Raw genomic sequence first — 26587 nt, forward strand, 5'->3', positions numbered from 1 at the left:
AGTCACAGACTCTCAGCCCAACCTACCTCACAGGGTTGTTGTTGTGGGGATGAGATGCAGGAGGAGAATGATGTAAGCTGCCTTGAGCCCTTTGTAGGAAAAAGGCAGGATATAAATCCAAAAAAAAAAAAATTATGGGATTAATATTTATGGGATTAATATCTGTTCCTTCACATATGTTTTTTTCCCCAGGAATTTTTTTCTGCCTTTCTATATGTTCCATTAAACAACCACAAGGTGGTGCAGCAGAACAAGTGCACTATATTAGAACTGCAACAATTCAAGAATCTTGAATTCTAATTTGTTCCCCATTTGAAATATAATACCTCACTCTCCACACTATAAAAAAAAGGCTGCAGAAATGTTTGCAAAGTGTGGGAGAGGTCGTGGAGACTAGATGTAAAGTACTCACAAACTGAGTACTTTACATTGCTATTCTATATGGACAGCATTAAGAGGTTCAGGACTCTATCATCTATCTATCTCTCTCTCTCTCTCTCCCTCCCTCCCTCCCTCCCTCCCTCCCTCCCTTCCTTTTCTTTTTAAAGATCTCAAAGCAGCTTACATCATTCACCTCCTCCTGCTCTCAATCTTATCCCCACAACAATAACCCTGTGAGGTAGGTTGGGCTGAGAGCCTGTGATTGGTCCAAAGTCACTCAGTTGGCTCCATGGCTTAGCAGGGACTGGAACCCAGATCTCCTGTGTCCCAGTCCCATACTCTCAACCACTACACCACACTGGCTCTCACATTAAGTGTAATACTTCTGTTTTAGTACAAAAGGATTTGTTCAGCTTTGTTTTTAGCATGTTTCACAATCATTTGCGGTGTAGCACAGTAGTATCATTATGTTAAATATGTACATTAGTCATAATTCCTAATAACACAGTTCTGGAACAGAAAGCAACATAGAATATGTTTCATACTTCTGATTCCTAACAACACCCACAAATCTTCCTACTTTCTTGTTTTCATAACTCATGAATATGTGGCTCTGTGGGTTGGTTTAAATCAGAATTTTGAATCAGTTGGAACAGAAATTCAACTTGCTTTTCATAAGCTTCAATAGAGATCCTTTCATTCAACCCATGGAACCTGATTAAAAGAAAAAGAAGCAACTCACTCCAGTTTGCACTGGTAACAGCAATACATGCAGCACAAGCTACAGGTTGGAGCCAGACGTAATGATATTTAGAGTAGATCCCCCAAAATCAATGGTCATGTTCAACTTAAGTCATGCTGATTTCACTGGGTTTACTCAAAGTATGGCTTAAGTTGCAACCCAACTCCATACTGTTAATCATGAAGTCTATAAGGTTGAAGCCATTCTTTTAGGACGCATATTGAAGTCACCTACATTTAAGCCTGAAGGATCTTCCTATTTCAAAGACATGCTTTGTTTTCATGCTGTATGAAATGAAATGGTGGTGGGATGCAGGACCCTCCGTGGACGGTACATCCAGTCCCTGTTTGCCACACATCCCACTTCTAACATTAATTCTATAATGATACAATAGGAGACTGTACAAAGTATGGGTGCAATTAGGCTCCATATATCCACTGGCTATTTCCATAGGGCTATGCTCAGAATTCTGGGCATAGCAACAGAGTATGAAGATTGCATAAAACCTGTTTGATTTACAAGTCTGAGGCATATGGATAAACTTAGTTCATTTCCTTTTGCTGTGTGTGCATGAAGCATGGCTGAAGTGAACTAGCCATATGTCAAACTGGTAGCATGAAATAAGAATAAAAGGTATTTTATTGCCTTACACTTGGCTTCTCTGACTTTCTACATATTAATAAAGCATCACTTGGTGGTGAGTTCTAACTGGGATAACTGAGAAAAAAACCCCACTAGATTTGGGCATACATCTCAGATAGGATAAATAAAAGGAGCATTCCTGAGAAACACTGCTGTTATCTGGTGTTTCCACCAGAAAATAACAGTTGAGCAGCATACAGTACCTTGGTAAATCATTGGGTTTAAAGATCACTGGGTTAAATCGATAAATGGCATTTGTGAGATTGCTGTAATGTCTGCTGTCCGTGTTTCCAATACAAATGCCTAAGGATGAAATCATCAGTATTAGAAGAGTTAGGCCGATAATATTAATGTCAATGCAACATCAAAAGACCACAGACTAAAGCTGACTTCCCCAACCTGGTATCTTCTTGATGTGCTAGACTATGACTCCCTTCATTCACAGCCAGTTGGCTGAGAATTATGGGATTGGTAGTCCAACACTTTTGTGGGGTACCACATTTAGGAAGGATGAACTTGAGCCATTGCTTCTTTCACTATATGGCTAAATTTCCTTAGAAGCTTGGAAAATTCTTCCCTGCACTTATTAGAAATCCCAATTAAGCATTTCAGGTCTCAATAGAATTGTTTCCATTATCTGGTTTAATTATTATGGCCTTACTCAGCAAGACCTTTCAAATAAGATGGAAGGCCCATAAATGTAAAAGATAAAAGGTATAGTCCAGCAGCAGAATTAATCTGAATTAATTCAGAATTCTAATTCTTAATTAATTCTGAATTAATCTGAAGGAAAAATAAATATATAGTCTCTCTTTAGCTCTGTACAAACATGAACAACTGCATGTATGAACTGAGAGATTAAACCCAGTTACACTGCCTGTTAGTTTCTTGTTTGCTTTTTGTGTTTTACTACCTCCATTAAAAACTCCCAACACTGTAGGTAAGAAAGAATGAACAGAAGAAGAAAAACAAATGTTTCCAATCATTAATAGCATGTGAGTATGCGTCTCTGTACACCCACATATGTCGGGAAGAAGGAAGGAAGAAAGGGAACATGCTGAAAATGGAAATGAAGTAGGGTTTGATGGGTGGAAACAGAAGAGGAAAACAATAACAATCATGCATTTGGGATTACCTGGAGCTACACTGCCAACATCTGGGAAAACATCCAGGATGGTCTGGCGGAAAACCTGCACTCCGAAGGTCTGGTCCTCCCAGGGGCTAACTGGGAGTGGATCAAAGGCATCCATCATTTCTATCTTCACTCTCTTATCATCAATTGTTTTGTCTACTATTTCCAGGACCTAAGAACACACCCAAAGGAACAAAGGAACTAAAGCAGCAAGATGGTTTCCATTCTGCTATTAGCACAGGTTCCATACTCTTTGTCAGCTCTGCACCAGCCACAGCTCACTGAATAAAGCTACACCATCAGGACAGCAGCCCTAGATGGGCCTCACAGGGAAGTCTGCTTTCCTGTTACACAACAGGATTAGTAGCATTACAGGTTAATGTTCTTGCCCTGCAATCAGTTTTGGGTCACTGCCTCGAAAGACCTTCCTTTACAGCCCTTCATCACAGATGCATTTCTAATGGAGAAACCATTCATCAGTGTTAAATACCAAAAAATATGTCTAAAGAACAAACCAGCCGTGTTGTTAAATTGCAGTTCTTTAGAACAGAAACCCAACTTGTCCAATAATGCCTTTTGTTATCTCAGCTACTTGGTGTACCAACTTAAATTATCTGTTAAAAAATGAGAAAATGCCCTCTTTTGCCACAACAGAATGGCAGAAAGAGAGAGATAGCATATCAGATTTGCCCAATACTTTGCAAATGTATGCATTCGACTATCCTTTAGTCACTGTGGCTCTCCTGGTATTTAGTGGGCCGCAGTTCATAGTCCATGACTGTCAGACTTTGCCCAGAACAGTTACACAGAATGTAAAGCTCTTAAAGCTCTCTTGCTTTCACCTGCAAAATCATATTTCTGGAAAAGGCATTGTTTTCTCACAGGCCCTCAGTCTTCTGATTTAGGAACCGGCCAGCAAGTCAGCGCAGTGTTGAAAGCATATACAAGATTAGTCCCATTTGTTCAAAGGTGACTTCTACCCCCATGCTGTACACTTAATCGTTCAGGCAGATCAGAATCAATAAGAATTGATCAATAAACACTGAGGGCCAGTGTGAAGCTATGGTTGCAAGTGCAGGACTGGGACTCAGGAGATCTGGCCATAGTTCACTAGGTGATTTTGGGCCAGTCACAGACTCAGAGGCCAACCTACTGCATGGGGTTATTGTTGTGAAGGTAAGATTGAAAGGAGGGAAACTATGTAAGCCACCTGGTGTTCCTTGGAAGGAACAAAGGTGGGATATAAATATATTAATAATAACTGAAGGAATGGAAAGCATTCTGGCTATAAAAAAGCATAGTGAAATTTGATCCCAGGGGTAAGGGTTAATGATTTTTGCATTAAGTGATGTTTTCACATGTGTCCTTGACAACTTGCAAGGTTGCAATTAAATCCAGTATCATAAAATGCCTGGAGAAATTCATTTTATGAAGCAATAAATAAATAAATAGCAGGGATATCTATGCATATCTATGAGACATCACTGTGTTTTTATTACATGAATTCCCAAACACTGTTTCACAGAAATAAATTTTATATCAGCAACATTTCTTTTCCTTTCTTTCTCTCTTTCTCCTGCCTTTAGATCTGTAAACAACCCAAGGAGCTTTATATAATCCTCCTTTCCATTTTATCCTCATAAGAAGCTTGTGAGGTAGGCTAGGCAGAGAGTCAGTGACTGACCCAAAGACACACATGGTCTACTAGGGACTAGGTCTGGCTCTTCCAAGACCCGCTGTAGCCACTATACCACACTGGCTCTAACATTGTCTTTAATATTGCCTGATGCTACTGCTAGCAAATATGTGAAACCCAAATAAAACTCTATGTATCCAAAAGATCTCTGGAGATGTTAAAATATTGACCAAGCTTGAGGTTGCATAGTTATTTGGCTGCTTCGTCTAATGGTGGAAGAATACGACCATGCAACTTGTATCATACATACTGCAATGTAAGATTTGTGCACTCTACACCCAGGCCTGTTTTGTGCCACCTTGTCACCTCCTTCAACTTTTGCTTTTCGGATGGAGAAGAACTGTGTGAATCATGCCTCCGATATGAGGGCTTCTGGTAGATCATAGGAATCATTTAGTTACACATATGAACCAGTTCATAGTGATGGTGAATAAAAAATTATAAACCATTAGCAACTGACCCAAAGGCCTAAATCCATGGAGAAAAATCAGGAATCAAAGCAAACTCCCCCCACCCCCCAAATGTTGATTCTGACTTGCAACAGCTCTCCAGGATTTCAGACAGTAAGGAATCTTTACCAGGGAGATGTCACATATTGAATCTAGGCAAGTGCTATATGACTGAGTCAGACCTTCAACAATACCAAGGTGAGAAGACCTAGATACTGCTAGCTCTGCATGAAAGCTGCTGTCAGGGGATGATGTTCTAGAACAAATTAGAACAGGGATTTCAGGAACCCTTGCTAAGATCTGGCCTGGTGAGACATCAGGATCTATATGCAATCTGGAAACAGAAGTTTCCTCCAGGCAAAGCAGGGGACAATTACTCCCAAATTCAGCATTGTTATTGGTCATGTGGCCAGACATATGTATTGCTCCTTGTCTGGTCAATAAAACAGACACATAAGCCTTTCCTGCATAAGTTCCCTATGTGAGAGATCCTAGAGCATCTTCCTTCAGCTTCTCTTTCTGAATTCCTTGTTATCTTGCCTCTCCCCAGCAACTGCATCTCTTGGGAATGGCTTGATTTCAGTTTTACAGCATTTTCATGTAAGACTTGCTGCCAGACTCAAGAAATCTGGCCTATGACAAATTCTAATTCTAAAATATTAAGAGTGAGCAAACTCCACTGCATATAGTCACAGTACCTCATTAACTGTTTGCGATGAATGAATACGGAAATTCACAGTTGCATTTGCAGAAGGTGGAATAACATTAGACTACAAAAGAAAGAGGGAGAAAAAGGGAGATTCAAAAATGCAGAGCAGTATTTTCAAAGAAGGACAAACTACAGACCTAGAAAGCAGTTTCCAAAAAAGCATCATTGTCTTCTAGTAATTTTTGAAGCCGTTCCATAATCCTGAGGTGGCTTGTGGCATCTTATAAATATTAAATCGGCCTTGAAAATGTTATTTATGGGGAGGATACCCACTTCCTTACTCTTCTTGTTTCAAGTACCACTGTTACCCTACCTCCTCACAGCCACTGGATAGTATGAACCTCTGCTTCATCCTCTTGGGCAAAGAAGAAACCCACCAGCCATACATGCCCTTGTTGTAGGATTGACCTTTGTTGGGTGCTATGGAATGGCTGATTTCTGCTAGGAAAGGATGGTAACTTAAACTCACCCATATCAAGCAAACCAAATATATTATGGGCTTCTTTCATCCCCAGACAGGGAGACTTGGGTCAATCTTCTTAAAGAGAAGGATGTAATTTATTTATACTTGCACAATTTACCCAGGATGATTATAAGCTTGGGGCCAAACTTCATGTGAGAGAATCAGGCATATCTTTTTAAACACGGGCTTGCCCCTATCATAGATAAAATGGGGCATGGAAGATTAGATTTAAAGTGGAAAAAGATGTGCAACGCTCTTCCAGCCTGCAGTTACCTCACCTGGCCATCCTCTTCTTTATCTTGCAAGGATTCTGATAAAGTAAATGGGCCTTTGTGGAATAAAGTACCTGGGCAAAAGCTGTTTGTTGAACAGAGAAATCTACTTACGCACTTTTTGTCTTTTAAATTGCACATCTCATTTCATACATGTTTGGGACAGATCAGCATTTAAACATTCAGGTCTGCCAGTATCATGTGTAGCTTGGGGAACTAATTTAAAGAATTATTTAAACAAATTATAAAGAAAAAAGCCCAAAAGCATTCTTTACTATTCTACCACTGGGTGTCGCTGGTTAACTATCACACCAAATGCAAAGCATTTAGCCAATTAATATTTCTGAAGAAGTTTAAAATAGAACCACCATACTTTCTTTGGTGTTGTAGTTTCAGTAACTGTTCATTTTTCAGGCTAATAATCTCCTTTCATTGTTCAGGTAAGCTCAGGACCTCTTCATATATTACATTTTTCTTAGGTGTACATCTAAAGGGTTTTTTAAAAGCAGTTTACATGGATAAAAACAGATTCCCTGTTGCCCAGGTCCCAACAGCAGGGATGTACCTAAGAATGTTAAGTATGAATATGACAACAAGCTGTATGAAAACACATGTAACATATGGGAACATTGGCAGGGAGCAAAGATTGGCTGCAGCTTGTATATACACTCAGTGGCAAAGCAGTGGTTGTGTGTTACATGAAATGTTTTTCCCTTCAGCCTGAGGTATAGCAGCTTTCTCCAACCTGGTGCCTTGCAGATGTGTTTGGATTACATCTGGTGCACACAAGAATGGGCAAGACTGATGTTGAGATTAACTATTAGTTAGGCTGTATTTTAGTTAAACCGTCCCTTGCAGGGAATTATTGGAGCTAATTCTCAAGAAAAGCTTTCTGTCCTCACAGCAATAGAAACAACCACCATCAGTAACAAATCCCATATAAGAGGCCAAAACTGAATCTACATTCTGACTTCAAGGTAAAAAGCCAATAGGAAATATTCAGTCTGGGAGAATTTATCCTTTAATCTTGGTTATAGTAATCTCAAGAGATAGGATTATAATTCTTAGAAATTTAAACTCTCATACTTTCTGGAAAATCCATACAATAGTACCTTGACACCTGCATGAAACATCGTGATTGCAGTGGTGGTCCGAATTAGGGCATTAGTGGCAGGGTTTTGCTCAAGAAATCTGTGTAAAAATCCAGGAAGCACAAAATGCTTACAGACAACAATACAGAATTTACATTCCACAGGTTATAGCTACTTAATAGATTAATACATATGCATTTCAATTTTATCTTGTGCACAAGCTGAAATTCTTCTTCTCTTGAGGAATATTTCATTTTTCACAGGCAATATATTCACTACTTTGTGATTGCTGCCTGAAGGATGTCTGCCCAAGTATCATGGACATCTGTTGAATATTATGTGTGTTTGAGATCAATGTATGCAGTATTTTGTGACCATTTAAGGTTTTTTTTTTTTTACGTTTGGGGTGTGATCTATTGATTGCACTCCTAATCCTCTTAATCCTAGATCTTGGTGATTTACTCCTACAAACTACCTCTGCCTCCCTACAAATCCTACTTTGTATTTCAGCCAGACAACAGATTTTGGCTGTCTAGAAGCGGTGCTTTAGAAAAGGGGGTAGGAAGTTGAAGTGCTTTTGGGATACTTCATATTCCAGTGGCCTTGGTCTTCTCCCAGAACACCCCCTTTACCTCCTCTGTCAGTTTGATTTCCCATCCTCAGAGGGCAACTGGAAGTCTCCTAGACACTGTTTAAGTTCACTCTTTCAAGCTATTGCATACTCCCCTAGCATAAAAATCCAGGAAAAGAATACTCACTGAACTGTACTGAAAAAACAAAAAATGCTGAACAGTGGTAAAAATAATTCTTCCACCATCACCTGACTGCCAACAGCAAATGTACCCTTAATGTAAATAAAACAGTATTCTAAAATAAATGCACATTCTCCTGCTTACTTTCCGTTCCTGATATCTTACATGCAGTAAATTATGGGTTATAACAACTTGGGGCAAGGACCTGTTCACTTTTATCTTGAAAATTGCAATGCACATTGGTGATAGTGTATGCGTTATTTAATTTGGGGGAAAAAACTACAGAGGATGAACGCTCCCCTTATTCTTGTATATTTAGTCAGAGTCCTCTGCTTGCATCAGTTATGAGAAGATGAGAATGGGGCATCATCCTGCTGCCCCCATACAAGTCTCTTTGTAGTACTTCACAAAGCTAAATGAAGCTGTGGCTGAAAATGCTTGTGAAATACAGAGTTTTTCTAAATGGATCTCCTAAACATTGTTTCTCCTTTGGTTTTGTCACAGAACAGAGATCTGAGCTCAACATAAAGATCTTGCCTATTCCTGACTGTATATCACATAACCTCCAGATGGTGATGGGCAATAGCAGAATATTGCAACCACACATGTAGGAAAATCTTTTCCTGAAGAAATAATGCCCAATTTTCACTGCTCCAAAAATCCCCAGTAAAGTGCTCTTAAAAAACAGAACTGAAGCGAGGGGACCACTATATCATCTAGTGAACCCATAAAAAACCATAAGTAAGTAATTGGTGATGCATAATAAACCTTGTGTAGAAAAGTTCATTATTTGGCAATTTGTAAATATGGTTATGATTTCAAGAACAAAACTGAACACTGCAAGGAAGGTTTATGGCTGCTAATGAAAACAGACATACAGATCTGAAGATGAGAATGTGAGGTTGTATTATATTCTTTTCTTACCTGCTAACCAGAGGTGCAAACAGCCATAGATTTGCCATTATGATATTGAGAGGGAAGCGGAACTGAACAGAAAAGGAAGGAAAAAAGCAAATACACATCAGCAAATATGACGCCAGATAATGGTTCCTTCTCATGTAGTATCTGACATTTTAACAGACTGCTTCAGTCATGCTGCAAGTGCCTATGTCAGAAATACTTCCATGCACAGCACACTATTTCTTCTCTGCGAGGGAGTCATGACAATAGCGGAGGGAAGTGGCAGGGCAGTTATGCAGGGGGCAGTGGAGAGAACTGGGTACCTAGGAAGTCGGGGGAACTTTGGTGGAGTATTAGATCCTGCCGATAACTTTGTATGGATAAAAACACAAGCCCCACACATTTGGGATTCTGCTCAAGGCTTTCCTGTTCAAGAAACTTTCATTCAAATACCCAATAGTGCCTTGCTTCCAGCAGGATACCAAAGCAGTTTGGCGCTATGGAAATGAGTGCTGCGCTTACCCAATGCCCCCTGCTTCCATATAAATTATGTTTAATATAACAAACACACTTTTATGGTTATAGGCAACTACCAAACTATAGTTTGTGCTTTCCCTCCAAACTAGGATTACAAGCTACTGATTAAAACTAGTTTGCAATCTAGTTTGAAAGACAAGCACAAACCTAATGACCCGTTTCTTCAAATGTTATGGCAAACTAAGGTTTCATCAAACCAGGAAGAAACTAACGGAAACAAAATGTGTGATAATGGAAAGGCATGAGCATGGGAGTTATTCCCAAAATCCTAAATGATGTTCAGTGTTACTACTTTAAAACGGTGTTTTAATGATGAATTATTATTATTTGTATGCATGCTTTGTATTTTGGAAACTGATTCTTGGATGGTGTGGAAAGCAGAGCATTATTTTAGTATCAATAAAATAAATTAATAAATATGACATAGTTAAATCTTAAGAGAAACCTCTTATGAACAAAAACAGTTAGGAAAAATACTGAAAGTTATTACATTTTGTGCCAGTGACAATTCCAGTAGCTCCTGGAAATTCTCCCAAGAAAATGATATGCTGAGAAATATTCATTACTCAGTAGTAACAATCACACTGATAATTTCAAGGTCACTTCTTTGAAACACATGAAAGAGCACATATTGCTGAATACATACCTCTGCTGCCAATTGTTCAAACATTATGAGTTCAGGTCCATGAGCAAACAAATTGGGCATGGGATGTTGCTCTAATCTATAAGGATCAAATACAAAAAAGAAATTATATTATATCGATCCATACTGTTAGCTAGGCTAACAAGTCACTTTGGCTTTTTATAGTATTTAGCTGTAATAATATTTATATTGATCAACTAAAGAACTAGGTGCTAGGTAAAACACATAAGATGATAAATCCTGCCCAGATAGGCTTATAATCTAATAATCTTTCCATGAAATAAAAAGAGGCAGAACAATCCTTTGACCCCTAGCCAGCATCTGAAGAGCCATGGATGTTTTCTGAGGCCTAGTTCAAAGATAAGAAAACTGCACCTGTCCATATACACAGAACATTGGAACAGACTTCAGCAAATCTGAGAATCAAGATGTGCAACACTACAAAGTTATACTGTGACTATATTTCCCCATCTTAATAGCATATCAAATACAGATTTTCTCAGCTATATTTTCTCAGTCTTGTTGAAGCTGCTGTCATCTCCCTTGTCTTCCAGGCATGTAACCTCTGAGAATTGAAATGAAAAGTAGATAGTGGGCAGATGGAAGCAAAAAAGCATAAACTATAGTATTCTACAGGAGCCACCAATACTAATATTTATGTATTTGTAGTAACATATACATAATACATTAGCTGGCCACTTCCAGGAAAAATTCTCTTGAATCTGCCAGGACTCAACTCCAGAGTTATAGAATTTAATCAGGTGCAGTACCCAGAACATAGCCTGGTCCAGTTTTTGTTGAAGAGTTTCAGTTGGTACAGCCTGAGGATGTTGACAAGGTTCGTGCAACCATTTCCATTCCAGATTCTTGTCCCTCCTGGCTTATAAAAGCCAGCAAAGAGGGAGCAACCAGCCTGGTGATCAATGCCTCCTTAAGAGAGGGAGTGGTTCCATGCCACCTGACAAAGGTGAAGATGCCACCACTGCTGAAGAAATCCCCCTTGGACCAGAAAGTTCTAAATAACTTTAGGCCAATAGCAAATATTCCTTTCCTGGGCAAGGTCCTTGAGCAGATGGTGGCCAACCAGCTTTGGTCACTGAGTGGCATCATTCAGAGTTTTGAAGTGTGCTGATATCAGTACACTGATGACACATAGCTCAACTTCTTGTTGTTTCCATCAGGTGAGGCCGTGTATGTATTGAACTGATGCCTGGCTGTGACAATGAGACTAAATGAGGGCTAGCAACCTGAAGCTCAGTCCACACAAGACACCAGTGAGTATTCTTCTGACTAGAGGATGTTCCATCTGTTCTGGATGGGTTGCACTCTCCTTGAAGGAGCAGGTCTGTAGTGTCGAGGTTCTTCTTGAAACATCTTTATCACTTGAAACTCAGTTGGCCACAGTGGTACTGAGTACCTTCTACCAAATCTAGGTGGTAGCCTAGCCACACCCCTGTAGTTTAGTAATTTGGATAGGGATGTCCTTTTTTAATAATCTACACTCTCATGATCTTTGAATTAGATTACTGCGATGTACTGTATGTGGGGCTGCCCTTGAAGACTGTTCAGAAACTGCAGCTTGTGCAAAATGTAGCAGCCAGTCTAATGACTGCATTCTGTCCTAATTATACTCACTACCTATATATAAGTCTGATTCAAGGTGCTGGTTTTAATCAATGAAGCCTTCGATGGCCTGGCACAGCAATATTTGATGGGTTGCCTCTCTCAATCACACTCTAATATGCATCCACTCAAGCTCTGCAGGAGTTTTACAAGTCTGTTCTCCATGATACACTGTTTTAGCTGTTTTGTTTCTTAAATGTCTGTAATTTGGAAGCTTTATGGTATTTATTGCATTGCTTTATGAACTGTTGTAAACTACTCAGAGAGCTGTGGCTACTTGCACAATATATAAACAAACAAACCTATAAGTATGCATGGTGCTTCACAAGGACAAAATACAGCCTCATTAGCAATATCTGTAAACCAGAGGTTATAGGCCCATGTGTACTTTTTTCCCAGAACCAGGGCTAGTCTGATCAAACTATCACATTCTTCAGATCACTCAGCTGTATCCACCCTGAAGGAAATTAGAAGGTTGTACATGTTTGATGTATTCCAGAGCAGGAATGGTTAATAAGTGAAATAGGGTGCACTGCTTGATTGCTGTGTGCATTATTTGCAGTAGATCAAGCAGGGCTTCTGACTAATAGCATTTAATGAACATACAACAGAGCAGGGAGAAGGGGAGGGGCATAGAGGGAGAAGTAAACAGGGAAAGAATAGGCAATTGCTTTATTTATGTCCTTAGGCTTGGTTACATGATTAACTGCAATAGGGTAATGGTACTGAAAGAATACTCATTGGTTAACATTTAGGGATCCAGCAGGTACTCTCTCATAACCCATATATAACCTACAGGCTGCAAATTGCCACCCTCTTCTAGAAAATAACAACAGAATGGAATGAACTGCTATCCCTTATTTCAGAATACTTCAGTCCACCACTCTACTCAGAGCAATCAGTAGCAACCCCCATTTTTAAACAATCAACTAATAGCTCATGCATAGCAAGTCAGAAGGGGCCTGCCAGGCCATTTAGTCTGACCCCCAGCTATAGCCTGCTCTGCTCACGTAATAGCCAACACGTGTCTCGCCAATCTTTCCTTGAACACCCTCACTGATGCCCCCCCACACCTTCTGTGGAAGCCCATTCCATATCCCAGGGGTCCTAACCATCAGGAAATACTTCCTGATATCCAACCTGAAAACGTTGTGTGTGCTTACTTGGAAATAGGCCCCACTGAACTCAGTGGAATTTTCTTCTGTGTAATCATGCAAAGGATTGCATCTTTAATTTGTTACCAGAATAGTTAATCACTCACTTAGATAATGCTTCAGAAAGAATACCGATACTTGTCCTCTTGGGTGGTGCTGATGAATGGCCTGGTTCTGATACTACAGTGAGATTTGCTGTAATTGCACCCTTTTCTGTGACAGCAATTCTGAAAAGTGGGAAAATCAGCTAATGAGATTCTAAGTGCAATAGAACAGACAGGCTTACTTTCTTTCAGTTGGCCAAATATGGCTGTTTTGATGGTTAACCAAGTGATATGGCCCAGGGAAGACTACCACAGAGACCACAGGAATATATCCCTTTCCCTTTCCTCTGACAGTAGACGCTCCTTTCACCATGGGACAATAAACCCAAGATCAGGGCTGTTCCTCCTCCACTTTCCCCACCATCACCACAGGAAACAACAGCATGGCTGCTCTTCCAAGGCTGGAAAAGCAACCTCAGATGATCTTGCAGGTTCAAAAATCGGGGAGTTCCAGTGCCTGAGGACTCTGTCCTTGTCTACTATGAGGCAGGTCTCACAGTCCCTCCGAGGCCTGTCTAGCTGAAATTGTTATTATTAAAGAGGAAGGAGAAATAAAATCTCCTCTGCAGGTGAATTCTGTCTTCCTCTCACTCTGCCTGGCTCTTACTGGCAGAGCATAGGATGGCCAGATGGTTTTTTGCCACCTTATTCTTGAACCTATTCAAGAATAAGTACTTTCCTAAAAACAAGCAAAACAGAAACAAAACTGTGTGTCATGCTTACGGTTTCTATTAAGTTCATAACTCTGCTGTGCTGCGCAGCAGAGCAAGACACAATATCAGGGCCTCTCTGGCACACACCTACTTAATGCCACACCCAGCGACTTGACTACCATTACTGTGCTCCTTTCAGCATTATTTCTGTTTTGTTAGAGGAAGGGCAGCACCTTTAAATCAGCAGTGATACTGGTTTTTGGCTGGGGGCTACTCTGACCAGGTATTCACATTTCTGATTTCAATTAGTTATTTTCACCCTGAAGGGTGTTGAAAGAGCACCTGTTTGAATACAATAGAACAGAGTTAGGCAAAAATATAAGGTTCTTCTGACAGATTACTGCTTAAAATATTTTCAGATCAGGGGGACTGCTCTATAATGCAGAGTTGTTTAATAAAAACAAGGGCATTTGTTGTGGCAAGTTCTCATCTTACTATACTTACAATGCTACTGGTTTGTCTATTCCAGTGATGACGCCATCAAAAATGAAGCTTCCCTCATCAAGTAAGAAAGAAAGATGTACTCCTCTAGATTCCAATACAGCAACAATCTTCTTCGCTCCTTTTTGACCACCCACCTGAAAAACCCATAACATTGTCTCACCAATCGAGCTACCAGCCTGTTACTCTACCACAGGCTGCACCACATACCCAGTACTTCAGTAGATGGTGATAATTATTACACAGTTACATCCCATAGTACCAATTTTTTATGGCCCAAGCCACTGAAGTTTGTGTCAAAATGAACTGTACATAACCCCTTTCTAAGAACTACATTAAATCCTGCATTCAAAGGACAGTGACACTGGGACTGTTTGCACTTGTAGGATGGGAGCAGTTACCATGTTGAATATGCAAACCCTCATTGGGGGGTTTTGTGTCATGTGAACTCAACAAGCATGGGTTATGTGAAGGTTAAAGGACCCATGATTTGTTTTAACTCACAACAAACTGCAGTATGCCATCTGAAATTGGTCAATCAGTGTCACAGGTGTAGCACCTCCTGTGTTAAAATAGATTCATATTTCTGTGACATACAATAGCCAGTAGCATCAATCTTGCAGTAGTACAAGAAAAAGTGAAAGGATTTCCCAGTCTCCAATAACAAACCCATAAACGTCACTGTACCCATTTCCATAATGAAGTCTTTGTTACCTTACTGCACAGGTCCAAATCCTAACTCAGAAATGGAGAAACCCTGAACCCCTAAATTCCAACTGCCTCTGCAGTTGCCCAGATGGCCAGGCACCCTTCCCTGGCTCCACTCCAAACCAGTGATCATGTGGTGGTTCCCAGGTTTCTGTGCATTTTCCCCATTCTCAGAGGTTGAAATGCTTTCCCTAAAGCTTGTTACTGGCAATAAAAACTTGAAGCTACAATATGTTGGGGGTGCGGGGGGAGACAGAGGTTGTATTTCAGCCCTTCCCCTTTTGCTTTCAACTTCACATCATGTGTCTATTATAGTACACACGACTGAAATGTGCCTCCAAGAGCTTTTCTGAAATTGAATTTGGCTCACAAACTGAGAGAGGTTTGCCACTCCTTTTCTAAGTGGATTGAAGACCATCTTAGTATAACATTTAGATTTCTGTTTGCTTGTTTGTTTGAAATGCAACCTTGCTAAGCAAAACAAAAGCAAAACATCCACGAAGCAACACATTCTAGTGCTGCTGACAGCTGGGTTGTCAATGGATAGCCATCACTTCAATTATGTGAAAACTCTGGAATTAGGATGGCACAACAACATGAATGATTCTCTGGGTAAAAGACGAGCACGCTGACACATCATCCACTGTTTAGGGTGGCATATACTACAACTATAAATAAATAAATAAGAAAGAAAATACCTCTTCATCATGCCCAAGGCCAATATAGAATGACCTCTGAGGCCTGTAATTTCGTCTCAGTAAGAATTCTAGAGCATGAAGAATCCCCTAAAGAAATGGGAAAACTGTTAACCATCATGCATTTTTCTATATCACAAGGAAGGGTGTTTTCCTTTTCTTTCCATGAAAGGTGCCTCATTGCACAATGTGTATTTGAAGACTGATATCCAGGGCAGAATAGGAACTCTGCAGATATACTGGTAATCCTGCTGCCTGAAAGCTTTCCCTCCTGAGCTAGCTGGGCTTGTCTCAGGGCTGGCATTGGGGACTGCACCATACAAACTGAAGCTGTCCTGTTAGAAGTAGAGCAATACATCATAGCTTCCCTGGCAATCAGGGGGCTATCCCAATTGCTGTCTAGTCCTGTTTATTCAGCATCTGGATCTGGTTTTCCAATAGTGGGTGCAACCATGGTGAACAGGTGTGGAGAAACTTTCTGTAGCACCACTGCCATGCACAGATAAGGGGGTTAAACTTAGTTGGATTCAGAATCTTTGCAGGTGTGCGAAACCAATTAAAAAGTCCATCCCAGGAAGCTGATGAATCCAAATCCTGACAAATGTTCCAGGTTTTCTTGCCACCTTGACTAGTGATTTTGTCAAAGCATTGGTTATGCTCTCAAGTGGGGAAATCTTCCAGACAGTTGACCATTTCATTTCGGGGGTTTAATTTCATGTTTATATCACCCAATAGCCAAAGGTCTCTGGGCAGTTCACAAAATTTACAATCCCAAATGCAGTACAAATATAGTATCAAATCTATTACATACAAAAATTGTAAATCGACTTAAGTCAGCTGGAACAGCTAAAGCAATAAAATACAGTGGCTAACATCATGTTCCTGGGAGTAAAGTCTTGATCTGGCATAAAAAAGATGGACCAGACAGACCTCAGTGGGGAAAACATTCCAAACTTGGGAGCCTATCATTGAGAAGCCTCTCTTTCTTGTTGCTATCCTCCAAAATTCCTCAGGGGAGGCGATCAGTATAGGGACCCAGATGTTGATCTGAGGTTCAGATCAGAAGATATGGGGGTCCCAGGCTGTGTAAGGCTTTATAGGTCAAAACCAGCACAGGCTAGGATCAGATACATAGGCAGCCATTGCAAGTGGGCCAGAATTGGTGTTACATGCTCAGATGTTCTGGTTCCTGGTATCATTCTGGCTGTTGCATTGTGCATAAGCTGCAGCTTCCAAACTATCTTCAAGGGCAGTCCCACATTGCAGGTGGACTACATTGCAATGATTTAACTTGTAAGTTGCAGAGCATGGACTACTGAAGCCAAGTAATCCCTGTCCAGATAAAAGTGCAGCTGTGCCATCAGTCAAAGTTAGTAGAAGACATTCCTAGCTACTGTGGTCACCTGAGCCACAAACACAATCATAACTCTAGGAAAATCCCCAAGCTATGAACCTCTACCTTTAGGAAGAGAGCAGTCTGATCTATAATAGAATGAACACCCTGCATTCATTCAGAAGAAGCTGATGAGGAAATATGAATCCTAGCCGTCTTGAATGATGTCACCTTCCCTGGAAGACACGGGATTACATTTGAACTATACTTAAATTCAGCTCTTAAGCTTGTGCATTTGCACAGCTAAAGCTACTGTACCAATATGTCTGTATTTGGAAATGTCAGATCTGGCCACAGTGACATATTCTTATTTATCTTTCTACTGAGACATGCTCTATGTGGGGCTGCCTTTGAAAAACTTTGAAAAGCTATTGCAGGACAACTTACCAGGACCATTTTACCAGGCAACATACAACAGCTGTACTGGATAGCTGTTTGTTACCGGGCACAATGAGCCTGCCTGGGTTTTCAGATCCTCACTATCACCTGAGGCCCACTTGGCAGGAATACAAGAGAGGGCTCTTTAGCTGGCTGCTCCCAAGTGCTGGAACTCCCTAAAAAGGGAGGCCATGAAAGCTCCATCTGTGATTCTGTTCTGCTAGCAGGGAGGGCCATTTTACTCAGATAGGCTTTTGGCCATTAATTGTACTTATTGAAATTGGTTTCAACTGGTGGGTGTAGATTATTTCTTTATTTTATTGAGGTTTTAAAATGATTTATTTTAGTTTTAAATTGTATTTTATAGCCACATTTTTAGGGCAGCACAAACACATTAAGGGTGGAATAATCTATTCTGTTTTAACCTTGTGATTTCAAAGCCTGCTGTGGTTTCTTCTCGGCAAATGCAGGCCAGAAGCCTGGAATTTACAGCAGAAGTGGCAGGTGGACGCACCCACATCTCACCCACTGATTTTCTACTACAATTTCTCCTGTTTCCCTCCAATTTTTTTCTAAGCAGAAATATAAGATTAGTGATTCCATTCTAATGTGCCTGTAGCCCAGGCAGAGAAAAAAAGCAGATGGTAGGGTCAGAAATGGGCAATGGTAGAAGACCTTCCATCTACTTCTTATTTAAATTGTACCTTCCCATTCACAATTTGCAGAGAAATGGCAGCCACACCCTGAAAACTTGAAGTTGAGGCAGAATTTGTGCAATAAATAGTTAAAGCATAACAACATGCACTGATAAGGCTAACTAGGAACCCTTTAAAATATGCCAATTGATCTTTAACTGGCAAAGAGGTATACTCTATTCCTCTTTGTGAACATAAAACAGTGCGCCATCAAATTCTATGAACACTTCAACTCTCAAAAATTTTCCATCCCTGCAAAGAGAGATGCATTTTCAATATGTACCATAACAGAATTTTTGTTATCCAGTGTTCCTCTTCCATATATAAATCCATCACGTTCCTCAGCAGAGAAAGGGTCACTGACATCCCAGTTATCTGGGGAAGCAGGGACCACATCTATATGCGCAAGCAGCATGTAGGGCTGTAGCTGAGGGTTAGACCCCTCAACTGTGAACAGATGGCTGTATCCTCCAATAACTTCATGTTGGATGAAGGTGGCAGAAAACACTGCAGGAAAGGCTTCAGGAGGGAGAAAAGGAGGAAAAAGGAGTCAGGCTTGCTTCTAACTGCAGTAACTCACCTATGGATTTGTAAATAGCTCAGGATGTTTTATGGCAGCCTTCCCCAACACGGTGCCCCCAGAGGTGTCGGACTGCAGCATCCAACAAGATCATCCAGGAAGCCATTTATTTATTCATTTAAAACTTTTGTATACCATCCCATCACTGACATCTTGGGATGGTTCACAATAGCAGCCATGCATCCCCCAGCCTGCTAGCATCATCATCATCATCATCTTCATCATCACCACCACCATACATTATATTTCTATTCTGCCAACAGCCAAAGCTAGCATCTCAAACAGGTGTTTTTTTTTTCAGACCCCATGTAGAGATGAAAAAGCACATGCTTAAAATAAATAAATGAAATAGTATTTACCTCTCAGCTTTTTAATTTGTCATAGCAGAAAATATAATTTAGAAAAAATACATACATACATACATATAATTATCTGGCCTCATTTTTAAAAAAGTTGCATGGTTGGCTCAGTCGATTAAGCAGCATTTTATTAACTACAAACCAAATTATCAGTTACTCTCTATTGAAAAATAAATCCCATTTTTGTCACCTTATTATTTCAACTCTGTTCTGTCTCTTCAAAGCAGGAATGTAAATTCAAATACCTTTACGAATGTACGGCTCAAATTCTGCCAGGGCTGTCAGATTCTGATCATCTGGTGAGAAGGAAACTGTTTGTATTCTGATAGCACCTTCCATAAATAGAAGAGATTTTTAAAAATCAGCAATATTTTAAAATATTGTGCAATGAAGTGACCCTAACCTGCCTCCAACACTGCATATAGGAGTTTATTATTTATTTATACTTACAATTTGTATGCCACTACAATAGCCCATATCTGGGCTCTCTGTATGGCTCACAACAATTAAAACATGAAAACCTTCTAAAATGAGACATATAATTAAGATATTAAATGTACTAACAACATAATCAAAATATGAAAACATAATATATCAGAATTAAAACAATACATGAATTCATCAAAAAAGCAAATTTAAAATTGAACACAACAACAACAAATATAGTTACAGGATCAGTTAAAACCAATCACTAAAATCAGTTATTAAAATAGCTGGTGTCAGGATCCAAGGCAGCTTCAGGGCACCACCTGCTGGCCAAGAACCAGCATAGCAGGCCTGGTAATTGCAAGATTATTCTGCACAATCTACTGCAGCCGGCAGGGCTCTCATGAGCACCAGCTGGGAGCCCTGGGAGAAGAGCTATAGAAGAACTGGCTCTTCCCTCCAGAAGCTCTCTTGGCAACAAAGGTTTCTAGACCTGTGTTCCATGCTTGCAACGATCAGACCTTGATCCTGTTTTTGGCCCTTGCCTGGTATAATGGCCCTTACTTGCTATTGTGCCAGCTCTCGGGTATCTGCTCCTGTCTATATGGCTTCCTGGCTTGTTTAACTGTGTTTTTTGCCTCCTGGACTGGACTTACATTGCTCTTCTACTCCTGGCACTGGCCTTGGACTGTTTGATAAGATTTGGAATTGTCTGGGATTTGGAGTTTAGCCTAGTTGGCTGGGTCTTGGTGCCCGTGTCAGTCAGCCACCCATGCCTTGGAAGCTGATAACTGGAAAAGTGGAATGTTTTTGCCTGGTGCTGAAATGATAGCAGTGATGATGCTGAGTGCACCTCTCTGGGGAGCCTATTCCAAAGGGGGGACGCAACCACTGAGAGGACCCTTTAACCACTGAGTTAAAAACCACTCCTTTTATCCACAATGATAAAAGGTATCATGATGAATGGGTTGATTTTCCTGAGTACAGATTTTCAAAATATAATATAAATGTAAATTAATAAATAAAAGGATGACAGGTTCAGCATTTCTATGGGGTCTGTGAATAACGGGTGCATTTTAAGTCTGTTACAACATTCAGCAATGTGTAGCTTCACATATTTAGAAGTTCCTATGTGCCAGTTATGCAGGTGATACCCCGGTCAAAGAGCACAGATCATCAGACTGCACAAGCGGGTGATGTCTGCACATGTTGGATCCTATAAGGCACTTTAACATGGCCTGAAACAGCATGTAATAAATACACTGAGCTGTCTGCACTGTCCCTATTTGACCTCCATGCACTCTGTGGGTGTCCGTGCAGCATGTCTACTCATAGATTCTCTCCGTATGGCAGCAGCAGAGAACCTCCCACAGACAGGGCTGCCTTCCCTCAAGTTGCTGGAGGCAGTATTCCAGCAGTGGGTGAGGCCAAATTACCACACAGGCTTTCTCAGACATCCACACTCCATGCATGCACCCATTCCATTACCCATTCGTGCACTCTTTCTAATCTTCATCCTTGTTTACTAATATGGAACCCTGCACCTCATTCATCAATCAGCTATTCTCCCCCCACTCACATTCTGTTTCACACAAACACACCCATTCTGTTTTCGCCCTTCCTTCTCTGCCCCTTGAATTGGACTTTGTTCCTAAGCTTAGCTGGCATGTGTGTATGTAGGAGAAGTAAGACTAAAGGGAAGAGGTTACATGGGCTGGCTCCAAACATGCCACAGATCAAATTTAGCCCTTGGGCAAGTGGCTTCCTTCCAGTATGATACAGCAAATCCATGTACAGAGCGTATGTGCACAGAACTAAGTGTTGTACAGAGCTGTACGCACATGTACACAGAACATGTTTTCACTCCTCACTTGCCACACACAATTTCAGGCCATAGAAACCATGCAAGTTGCACATATTTCTTGCCTGGAGGCTTAAATAATAGAAAGGAGCTTGCATGAGTTGTTCTATTATAATATTCGGTAGAATAATGAGTTATTTTATATAAACTGGTTTATGAAGAAATCTTTTATAAAACTTAAGCTCTTGTAGTAATAGCAGACGTTTGTAGACTAAACAACAAATGCTGTGATATCACAGGGTGTCAGCATAGCAGAAATGCTAGATTGGAGCCAGTAAGAAAAAGCACTAATTTAGCATGACAACTGCTAAAGGCTAGAGTCACAAAATGAAGATAATCTATAATTTTACTCTGTGGAATTACCTGAAGTGACTCCCTATAAAAAAGCAAAGACAGAAATATTTACTTTGAAGTAATTGTTACTTTTTCACCTGTTTTCATCTGTGCATTTCTGACTTGGCAAACTTGTTTACTCACAATTACATGTGTAAATTTTGTGTCTGCTACTCAATAAAACACATTATTTTATTATGTATTTAAAATTCTACTCTGACCTGTCTATAAATTAAATTGAATGATACATGCCAAAATAGTTTATAAACTAATAAATAAAGCACAAATAGAGGACAGTTTGGTGAAAAGAAAACACTGGGGACAGCAGTCCTATGGGCCTAGGCAAAACTCTGCCTTCAGACGGAGCAGTAAGAGATTCAACCCCATTTCCTCTCATACATGAGGCAGAAAGAATCCTGTCGGTACACTCTGAGGTTGAACGATCTTAGAGAAGGGCTAAAGGGGCCTTTTTGATGGGCAAGGAAGGGAGGAGACCAAAAAGGCCAGGTGTGAGCCATCCTGGGGTCTTTCCTCCCCCTCTGAAGTGCCATTGCTAAATCAGCAAAAAAAGACTGCTTAGCAAAAAAACAAAACAAAACAAAAACAGGTGGGGCCGGTGGATGGTAAGGTAAAGATGATCTCTAGAAGCCTCTGATTTTGGGGATATCCAATCATCAATATTCTGATTTTACTGCATGAATTAGATGAAATGTTATTGTAAGTCACTTCTGATATTTTGAAATACTGAGTTTTTCTACTGGATACTGTTAATCAGCTATAACTACTTTGTTTCCTCAGAATTGAGATCCAAGAACAACAGGAGCAGCACTTCCTGTTTTTTTCTTACATAAGCTCTAGATGGCACTGTGGTATAGTCTAATACTGCAAATAAACAAGAGAAAATTGTGCTTTCTTTCACTTTTATATTTTCCCTGCTCTAAAATACCCTCTAAAAGTGCTGGTTATGTACAGAACAAAACTGAAGGGTCACAAGGTCATCAAAAGGACCCATAAGGAACTGAGAGTAGGGAATGATGACCGCACAATCCATTTCTTAGTAGAAAATTCCAAGAAATACAGCCTTATACCAAGTTGGAACATTCATTTGTCTAGCCTAGTATTTCCAACTGTGTTCCCTGCAACTGTCCAGGATTTTAGGCGGCTGTTTTGCCAGCCTGATGTGGAAAATACCAGGGACTAAATCTGAGACCTTCCATATCCAAAGCATATGTTTTACCACCAAGCTACAACCCCTATAGAAGCAGCATATCAATATTTTAAATAAATAAAATCCTTAGAGTTCTGGTGCATTTGCGTAACATAATGACATAGCAGAAAGGCATTTACTGATATTGACACAAGTTTATAAAGTAGCTTGTGTGCAAAGATAAGCTTATCACTGAGAGAGAACTAGAAATGTGAAGGGCAAGGTAAACTGAAGAAATATACTCCCCAGAGTATTCTTGGGGGATGATTTTTTTTTCCTGTACTCTGTGAATGTTGCCTGTTTTGGGCACTATGCTGTGTTTTAACTGGATCTTGTGGGTGTATCTTCTCTAGGTTTTTCAATAGGCGCCTGGTGTGTGTGTGTGTGTGTGTGTGTTGCCTGAGTATATTTCTCCGAACATCATCAGTTAGCCTTTTATGAAATGCTACAGAATCACAGAATAGTAGAGTTGGAAGGGGCCAGAGGGCCATTGCGTTCAACCCCCTGCTCAGTGCAGTTTAAACCTTCCCTTTTAGATGGCTCTCCAGTTGCATCTTGAAAGCCTCTAGTGTGGTTCCATTGTTGAATTGCTCTAACAGTGTGGATTTTTTTTCCTGATATCTTGCTGGAATCTGGCTTCCTGTAACTTGAGTCTGTTATTCTGTGTCCTCCACTCTGAGATGATCAGGAAGGAGATCCTGTCTTTCCTCTTTGTGACAGCCTTTCAAGTACTGGTAGAGTGCTGTCTTATCTCTCCTCAGACTTCTCTTCTGGAGGCTAAACACACCCAGTTCTAGCCTTGTGCCTTGTCATGAACAAGGGAAAGGCCTTTCTCTTGCATTTCTCCCAAACTCTGCAATGTACTGTCTTTCAATATGTGACTGGTCCTTGTACTCTTTACATTCGTGAAGGGTGTCAAGACACATCTTTTAATCGAAGCTTTAAACATATGCATTACTTTTTATGTCAATTTTTATATTTTAGTGAAAATATCTTTATGATTTTTGTAAATCACTTTGGTTGGTCAGAAATGCACTACCGAAATGCTATCAATCATGTGATTCCACCTCTGTCTTTTTCTCAGTCTCTTGACCAAATTACTTGTTCCTGATCCTGCCATTCATCCAATGCACGTGTAACAAAATGCATGTTGAAAAAATTAGGCATTTGAGAAATGCTCTGGGGGCAAAAAGGAAAAGCAAAAATGGCTCTAGTGCTCTATTAACAAGCCACTTCTCAGTCAACCATTCTCTAAAACCACCATGTCATTTCCAACAGAAGCAGTCCCACATATGTCCCTATTCTAATGTCAATTTGAGGGCTGTTCCAACATGGCAAAACAATAGACTTTAAGATTTAAGCCTTTCAAAATTACTATGGGAAGGAGCCTTTACTTCCCATCTTAGCTAGAAAACAGCAGGATGTTCTGTCTCTCTCTCACCCCACCCCCTGTTGGATCAGGCAGGTATGATGGGTTGAATAAGGGGGCAGGCGCATATTGACCACCTTACTCAGAAGTAGGAGTGCACAGGATTTCAGCCTTAATCAAATGGGCAGAGGGAACCCTTCCAGTCAGCCTAACCTACCTTACAGGATTGTTGTGAGGATAAAATGGAGAAGAGGAGGGCTACATAAAATGCCTTTAGTTCCTTTCAAAAAGCAAAAAGATGGGATATAAATGTAAAAATAAATAAAAAATCGCAGCCAGAGGTGGGTGGAGAGTGGAGTAGTACTCCCCCACCAAATAGCATACCCATCTGCCACACCCCAGTGCTTTCTTAAGGGACAGACACTTTTCACATGCAAAGTATAACTGGTGTTGACTGGAAATTAAGGCATTTCCAAAGTATCAAGGTTAAACTTGATACTTTAATAATATGGTTAAATTAAGGCATAGAAATGTTTTAATAAATAAATAAAAAATAAAAACTGCGATCTTAAGCATACTTCCTCTATCAAAATCGATAAGGCTTACTTCAGAGAAAAATACGCGTAACATGGGAGGCGTAATATGAAATATGTCGTTATTGGCTTCAGAAATCTGACATCTCCGACAAAAATTTCATCGGTCCGGCCACGCGCCTTGGCTGTGAAGTGCTCTCGCCCCGGCTTTCCCCCTAACTCCGCGCCGGCAGCGGACGAGTCCCCTTCAGCCTGAAGGGGGCGCTGAAGGGGCTCTGTGCGTCCGTCACAGCCCCGCTGTTACCTTGCAGTGCCTCCTTCAGCTCCTGCCGCTCTCTAGGGCTGAATGCGGGCGCCAGGCGCTGGGGCTGCTCCCCGCGCTCCCAGAGCCGCGGAGCCAGCGCGGAGGGGCGCGTCCCGTAGGTGCGCACAAGCACCGCCACTAGCAAGACCGCCGCGGTCCCGCAGAGCCCCAGGCCGGCAACCCACAGGAGCCCTCGCGCGCGGGCCCCGCGTGACGCCATCTTGCAGCATCCTGCCTGCACTTTGGCAGAGAGCGCGGTAGGCAGGCGCGGCGCCCCGCCAATCATTAATAGGGCTGGTGATTCCGCATACTGATAGGAAAGGCGTCTTCACAGACTTGTTTCGGAAGTGTTTCCTCCTCTGTGAGTGACACTCGTCCCTGCCTACTAAGGCTGGGCCACCTCGTGCGCAGTCTCCTGAAAACAAGCCCCATGGAACGAAACGCGACTAGGCTTTGCTACGGCATGGTGCAGACATCTCCCGCATGGTGTCAACAGCCCCAGGCTGCAGTTCTGAGTTGCTTGGGAGTAAGCCCCATTGATTATAATAGCATTTATTTCAAAGAAAACATGCGTCGCAGCACGCTTCAGAATAAAACCTGCAAGGATCTGTGCAGGTCCATTTTAATGCAACTCATTAAAAAAATTAAAAAATTAATAACTCTATTAGGAACAACTAAAATGCGAAGAGTAGCGAAGGTTTCTAGTATCATTTAATGTCTTCAGGCTGCTACGAAAGCTAGGATGTAGCATAAGAAAAAGGGATGATGAAAAACGCAAGCTGCACTTGATAAGATACAGAGGAGAGAATATTACTGTCTTTATATTACTGTGTTTCCCCCTAAAATAAGGCCTGGTCTTATATTAATGTTTGCTCCAAAAGATGCATTAGGGCTTATTTTCAGGTGATGTCTTATTTTTTCATGTACAACAATTACATTTATTCATGTACAAAAAGCCACATTTATTAATGTACAGTCATGTCATCCGGAACAACTGTGTTGCAATGGATGTACTAAATGCGTCTGTCTGGCTGACGATCTTAACAGGGGCTTATTTTTGGGGTAGGGCTTATATTACGAGCATCCTGAAAAATCATGCTAGGGCTTAGTGTCCTGTTAGGTCTTATTTTCAGGGAAACGTGGTAGTAATGTGAGAAATAGTTTTTAGGCACTGCACTAGCTAAAGAGTCAATAGAAGCAAAACGGGTAATATTATTCAGTAACTGGAAGGAATGTATTCCCAATCGGCAAATCCTCACCTAAGAGATGCATGCCCTCCCAAAATATTTGGAGAAAGGAACA

The 26587-nt window shown here is 40.8% G+C and overlaps 1 protein-coding gene across 1 annotated transcript; it reads right to left on the reverse strand.

Moving 5' to 3' along the window:
• Nucleotides 1–697: 697 nt before the first annotated feature.
• Nucleotides 698–25529, reverse strand: PM20D1 (peptidase M20 domain containing 1). The gene is made up of 13 exons (XM_044446168.1): nucleotides 25286–25529; nucleotides 19498–19584; nucleotides 18597–18832; nucleotides 15851–15937; nucleotides 14448–14581; nucleotides 13294–13413; nucleotides 10413–10488; nucleotides 9254–9315; nucleotides 7599–7677; nucleotides 5741–5812; nucleotides 2901–3069; nucleotides 1969–2068; nucleotides 698–1095 (listed from the first exon to the last, which is right to left on the reverse strand). The coding sequence occupies exons 1-13, from the start codon at nucleotides 25503–25505 to the stop codon at nucleotides 972–974; spliced, it is 1566 nt and encodes a 521-aa protein (XP_044302103.1). The 5' UTR covers nucleotides 25506–25529; the 3' UTR covers nucleotides 698–971.
• Nucleotides 25530–26587: the final 1058 nt, after the last annotated feature.

Source organism: Varanus komodoensis, unplaced genomic scaffold, assembly GCF_004798865.1.
Source record: "Varanus komodoensis strain SLA01 unplaced genomic scaffold, ASM479886v1 scaffold1, whole genome shotgun sequence".
Lineage (NCBI taxonomy): Eukaryota > Metazoa > Chordata > Lepidosauria > Squamata > Varanidae > Varanus > Varanus komodoensis.

Coding starts and splice junctions, on each gene's coding strand:
- PM20D1 (XM_044446168.1), bottom strand. CDS start 25,505: ATGGCGTCACGCGGGGCCCGCGCGCGAGGGCTCCTGTGGGTTGCCGGC. Junction 9,316..10,412: donor TTGAACAATTGGCAGCAGAG/GTATGTATTCAG, acceptor TTTTCTGTTCAG/TTCCGCTTCCCTCTCAATAT. Junction 5,813..7,598: donor TGTTTCATGCAGGTGTCAAG/GTACTATTGTAT, acceptor TTTCTTTTGTAG/TCTAATGTTATTCCACCTTC.